The sequence below is a fragment of the Limulus polyphemus genome, unplaced genomic scaffold (genome assembly GCF_000517525.1).
Source record: "Limulus polyphemus unplaced genomic scaffold, Limulus_polyphemus-2.1.2 Scaffold942, whole genome shotgun sequence".
Lineage (NCBI taxonomy): Eukaryota > Metazoa > Arthropoda > Merostomata > Xiphosura > Limulidae > Limulus > Limulus polyphemus.
The window spans coordinates 65,066-71,651 of NW_013666552.1; the positions used below are offsets into that span (position 1 = coordinate 65,066).

Here is a 6,586-nt window from a genome sequence, read left to right on the forward strand (position 1 = left end):
AAAATGTTAACTTTTATTCTCTTTTTTTCTGAAAGTAAATAAATTAAGAGATGTTAACCTTTCCTTTTAAGATAACATTTCTATTACTATGATCTTTGTATTAGCCTTCCTCTAAAAGCTTTCCTGTAAGTCACTATACTTTTTTAGATAGGGAGATGAAATATCTACACAGTATACCAAGTAATGCTGAACTAGTGATTTGTATAGACAGATAATTACACTGGGTCCCATTATATGTTACATCACTCTATTTCATTCCATTATTAGAGCATTCACCAATTACTACCCATGCATCAAACAATGTTGCCTTGTTTCGTTACTTGAGTGTTCAAATGTTGTCAACTGCTTTTCCATGTGTTGTGTTTACCAAATACTATCAATATTTTTGAAACAATCTCACCTTGTTTCATTACTAGAGTGTTAAAATATTGTTGTACTACTTTACCAGGTGTAATTTTCACCAATTACTGTACAGTACTATACTACCATTATATATGTGAAGTAACATTGCTGTTCCATTACTAGAGCATGCCAGTGTTTTCGGACAAGTTTACTGGATGGATTGTGATATGTTGTCCCCTGGCCAAGATGGTGGAGGATGTAAACATGTTGTGTTCGTATACCATTGTCTGAGCAATTTTTTTCTGCTGCAGAAAAGCCTTGTTTCCACCCTTCCGACATGGCTCCAAAGTGGTTGCCTAGTGATAGTAAAGTGATGCTTGCCAAGAAGCCCAGGAAAACAATTAACTTTTGCACTAAACTGTTTAGTCCTTTAATGTTCTTACAAGCATGTTTTTTATAGTACACTGTAGTTAAAAGAGCTGTGTTACATCCTTTAAAATAGTTATTCAAGAGTAGACTGAAATTTTTCAGGAATGCATCCCCCCCATAATAGAAGTAAAGATTGTATTGGTTAACATATGCCCCAGTTTCCAGGAACACATCATGACATATAATGGGAGGCCCCTGTACCTCTTTTGGCTAGTAATCAGTATGTCAATAAGTAAATCTTAAAATTCTATTAGCTTTACTACTGGCAACAAAGAACTGCTTTGTTGGTTTAATTGTCTTATCTACCATTATGCCATGATCTTTTCTTGTGCTGTTCAGTGGATTTCCATCTTTAATTAACACATTATCCAAATCATGATACCCAAATAAAATATCTTGCACTTACCATGATTGAAGGTTATTTGTCTAAATAACTTAGTGCTTGTAAATGTGGAGTATATTTTATTCTGGGTAATGGAAAGCATCTTTTCAGAAAACTATATTTAATTTCCTGTGGTCCAAACAAATGTTTATATTCCTTCCCTCTAATAAGACAATTGGCAAGACTATGGGTTGTTTGAAGATTGTATAAAGCTGTACTTCAACTTTTGCATCATGCATCTTTCAAATTCATCTTTTCTGATGCACAAATACATCTTCATCAATTTTATGATAAATTAGAATGATGCTTTCCATCTTCTAGAATAAAAACATTCTTATAATGTTTCTATGGATTTTTAAATCCCATTCTTCTGGTCAAATAATCATGATTACCACTCACTAATAACGGTCTTTAAACCTACTGATGATTAGATAATCCTCTTAACCATTTATTTAATGTAACGTTTAAGGACAAAAGGGGGCTTGTTGATTCAACAAGGCTTTCTCATCAACTAGACTAAGCTTTAAAAAATTATAATAATAAAATGGATAAATAAAGTAAAGTAATAAAAACACTCTCAAATCCAGCCATTATCATTTAACTATTTAACAAGTCTTGCTTAAAACTCCTTTAAATTTACTTCACTTGCCACATTTGAAAGTGACCTATTTCATAGATCAACCATCCTGTTAGAATAATAAAACTGCCTTGGCTGAAGATGACTCTCGCTCTACCAAAGCTTATATTTGTGCTCACTTGTCCCACCATTCTCACCATTAATTATGACAAAAAATGAGGTATTGACAATATCAGTTTTATTATCAATCTCAAACACCTGAATCAGATTTTTCAAAGAGAATATAATTTCAGAGATTTTAACATGTCCTTGTATGACAACCTTTGCATCCCAGTCCTCCTTTGAACCATTTCCAACAATTCAGTGTCCTTCCTAAGGTAAGGAGCCCAAATGAGGCCTAACAAGTGACCTATACAATGAAATAAGCTCTTTAGACTTATTCAGTATTTCTGTAAATACAAACTAAAACCCTATTTGCCACTAGCAAAAATACAATGCTAAGATGGCTTAAGAGACTTATGAATCAGAACACCAAGATCTTTTTCTTCCATAATACTGTTAAGGTTATTCCCATCAAAATTATACTTATAATTCAAATTGTAATATCCCACATGCATTGTCTTGCATTTATTATGATTAAAAGCCATTTGCCATCTATTTGCTCAACTCACTAAATAATCTAAGTTCTTTTGTTATCCAGCAGCATCCTCATTACAGCCAGTAACACCGAGGACGTTAATATCATCAACAAATTAAAGCAGTTTATTGACCATTCCCTCATCTATGTCATTGATGTAAATATAAAAGCAGAGTTTCTAACACTGAGCCCTGAGGTACCCCACTTATTATTTCAATCTAGTTTGACTGAAATTTATTTATAACAATTCTCTGCTTTCTTCTATCCAGCTATTTTTATATCTTGAAAAGAGAAGTAATATCAGCCATCTTCCAATCACCTGACACCTGCCCACTATTCAAGGAGAAATATTAGCAAGAAGCTTACATATCCAATCCTTAGACTTTTTCAGAAACCGTGAGGAAATATTATGTGGTCCAAGATACTTTTTATTCTCTAAATTTCCCAAATTTTTCTTAATTAATTAAGCATGTAATTAATGCAGTAATTTTATTAGGTCATGTTTTCATATAGCAACTGTTCAAGGTAAGGAATATTACTTAAACTTCATTAGTAAAAGTTGAAAAGTTTGCTATATCCTACAGCATCAGCTTTCACCAAACATGGATTACTGGGCACTCACTTATTAATTCTTATGGTTATTTAACTTAAAAAAAAACATTAATAAAATCTCACTTCTAAACTTAAATGATTAAATTTTAGTGTTGCATGTATTAATGTGGTTTTTTCTTGAAATCTTTCAATTTTTATATGTCCACCTGCAAGATTTATGATGGTGTTTGTGAAAATAACATATATTTATAGTTATTCCTTATTTGCATGCATATAACTTTCTAAAAACACAAACTTCTCAGTTTTGTAAAGTATAACTTGTTTTGTAACTCATTTCCAGACAGAGTTAATGAGTGAGCACAAAAATGTAGAATATTCAGTTTTTTGGCTAAAATCTTTGGTGTAGATACACCATCAGAAATGTGTATATATGTACTGCAACAGCAAGTGCATGATAAGTCAACTGTTAAATTAGCTTACTTCTCTAGCTCAATATTCTTGTGATACATTCATGTATAAAACTATTTTGGAATGCTATAATATTTTTAAAAATCATTGTGTCTTTCTTCTAATGTAGTTGTATATTAGTATGGGCAGTGCCTCAAGCAAGTTCAGAAAACATCTGCAAAAATGTGATGAGTATGCAGCCTTGCAGGTGTTTCAGAATACACCTGAGTTACGTCGAACCCTTGATCCCAACTGCTCATATGGAGATTCACTACAGCATAACACTCCTCTTCATTTAGCAGCTAAGCATGCTATGAAACCTCTTCTAAGGTAAGCTAAGTCAAATCATATGATGTCTTTATCGTATTGCAGGGTTTTATTGTTAATATTACAAATGCTAGATATGATACAGTTGTTGTAAATGCAATAGCAATTCCTAAACATGCATGCCTCCACTGCCACTTATAGCTATTACTCGACCACCAGGGGTTTCTTCTTTGCCCATCTAAGCATTAGTCTGATTTTTTCTCGCTTGCTCCAGTCTTCTATACCCAGTCAATTACCCTTAGTGATAATTGTCTTGTGATATTTTCCACCTACGTCAATGTGCCCTCTATCCTGGTACTGTATATAAGCACCTCATTTGGATCATTTTATGACTTTTTCTCAACAAAGCATCACTAATGGGTTTCCCAGTATTACAACCATTCAGAGATACTTTAAATGTTATTATGTTATCTAGTTGAATTTGCAACAACAACAATAATAATAATAATTAACAAATTTATTTTTTCGATTACAAGTCGATTATGGTATGAATTTCTGGATTATTATTTCCAGCATGGGTCTCTCTACTTTCCACCTCTGATATTTAGCATTACACAACAATTGAAGGTGGGGGCGCTCTTGGTTGAGACTGTCAGTGATCTTAGTCGTGGTGAAATGGAGACATATACATGGTTCTGTGGTGGTCCTCTGGGTGGCTCTGAGGCTGCATTTGAGGGCGATCTTCAACATTTTGGATAGACTTTAGATTTGCTTTTTTCTGAGCTTTCTCTTTGTCTATTGGATTTTCAGCCCCTCTGTGGGTCAGGGATAGGTTCATGGACTCACAGTTGTGGGGTTTAATTCCTTAGGGTGGATGCAGCAGATGGCCCTCAGTTGCTTTGCTCTAACAAAACAACTTACTTAACCATGGTCTTTAAATGACCTATGAAAAACGAAAAGGAGGCCACTTTGGGATAAGCTGCATTTGATTTGTTTTTCTTCTGTTGGCTCTTCAAGTGTGATGTTTTGGGCATTTTCCCAGTTGCTTTTTAGCTTGCAACTTAATTGATGGCTGAAAGATCTGGGAGTGAATTTTTTTTTTTCTACATACATGAAAATTGTGGTTCATGCTGGAAGATTTACTTCTTAGTTACGTGAATGGACAGTTAGTCCTTATCGTAACTTCATGATTTTGCCGACCATCATAAGGTAGAGATGCATGTTAGCATGCAAATTGGTTTAATTTTTAGCTCCTACATTCCTCCCGGTTGTTGTTGAAGTCTTAAATTTCTTTGACTTCTTCTGATCCCCAACATCAGTTCCTCAATATATTGGTACTCAGAATAGATTCTGTCTATATCCAAGGTTTCCACTGCTTATTTGGATTACCAGCATTCTAGGGTTATCTGAGTCTGGTTGGTCTGGGGGTAGCGAGAGAGTCAGGCTAGTTCTTCAGACATTTTATTCCTGTTAGTTGTTGGGCCTATGAAGACAGGAGATTTGTATCTAGCATTGATCTTCCTTGTCTACATCCAAAGTTCACAAGTTAATCATTCCTTAGTCTATGTTGATTTTTTTTTCTGGGATTGTAGATATCTAACTTGGTTGTAGTCAGCTCCTACCTGCACTTTGCCTTAGCAGTGGAGTCCCACCACTATTGGCATTTGGAGTGCACAAGGGTCAGGTATTACAGTTCCAGGTTTTTTCCTCCAGTCTTGCATATGCTTAACATAGGTTCTACTGTATTGTATGAGTTTCCTCATTTCCTTCATTCCATCATACTGAGCACACACCATTCCATGGATGACTGGTTACTGCTGGCAACATTTTATCAATTGTTAGACTGTCACATCCTGATTCAAATTTCAGATATGACGTAGGCAGGCTTTTCTTTCGGGACTGTAATATCTATTCTTGCTCCAATTCAATATGTCATCAGTCTGGGTATTTTTTATTTTTCATCTCATCTGTCAGTCAGGCTCATCTGTCTCCCATCCCGCTCAACACTATAGAATAGGATAGCACAATCTTACTCACCTTTCCATCTCTCATTGCATGGATGGTTCTTTCTCTTCTGGGAATGTGGACATCACTTGAATCCTTTGTGCCTTTAGGACATGAACACAAGCAATCTTTTTTATTGGTCTTTAACTAACCAGAGATCATACACATATTTTTCCTGGTTTCCCCAGTTTCCTTAGTTGGGATCATTCTTTGATCTTGAGGGGTAAGTCAGGACACTACTACAATTTGGGTTCCTCTACTGCCACCTTGTCCAAAGTTTCATTCGCTTCATGAATGCTTTGCTTCAGGGATGTGGTGCATATACCTTCTGGTATGTCCAACTCTTCCACTTATTTTTAGGCTCTCTCTGTGGAAAGAGCCATGATTGGATATGGTGCACCTGGCTATCCAGAAGCTAAAGCTTCTGGCATAGAAGTTGTACTGTCTTTCACACAGCATTGGGGTTTAATTTCTATGGTTGACATGTATCTGGCTCAGTTTCTGCTTAGTCTCAAAGGTAATGACATGCACATTGGCAATATTAAATTTAGAGGAGGTTGAACCCTTTTCAATCAGTGGTGTTAACCATAACTCATTTTTTGCCTTGGTTCTTAGATAGAGGTTTTCTCATCTTCCACAATTGCCATTATTTATGGAGGCCTAGTCGACTACCACCCAATTATCGTAACTATATATTTTTGAGTCCTCAGTACACTAAAGATTTCTCACTTTGTTTTGGATAATTGGTCCCAAATGATCATTCCAGTTACCTAACAGGTAGATTCAATTATAGTATTTTGGCACTTGTTTATAAAGTTAAAATCATAAATAATATTCAACGTTAAACTGGTACACAATTAAAAAAAATTATTTAGGCCTATCTATGGCCTCAGGATGATGTAAAACGTCGAAACATGTAGAGTCGTCAACTTTTTGAAGGCCATAGATA

General features: G+C 35.1%; 1 protein-coding gene across 4 annotated transcripts in view; it reads left to right on the plus strand.

Annotated features, from left to right (window-relative positions):
* The window catches only part of LOC106461355 (ankyrin repeat and IBR domain-containing protein 1-like), a 268,562-nt gene that overhangs the window by 18,453 nt on the left and 243,523 nt on the right, over window positions 1-6,586 (plus strand). For 3 of the 4 annotated variants that reach the window (XM_022388283.1, XM_022388284.1, XM_022388285.1), the window contains exon 2: window positions 3,497-3,696. The exons of the other annotated variant lie outside the window; for it this stretch is intronic. In XM_022388283.1, the coding sequence (XP_022243991.1) occupies window positions 3,509-3,696 (188 nt within the window). In that variant the 5' untranslated portion in view covers window positions 3,497-3,508. The remainder of the gene's footprint in view (window positions 1-3,496; window positions 3,697-6,586) is intronic. 4 annotated transcript variants of the gene reach the window in all.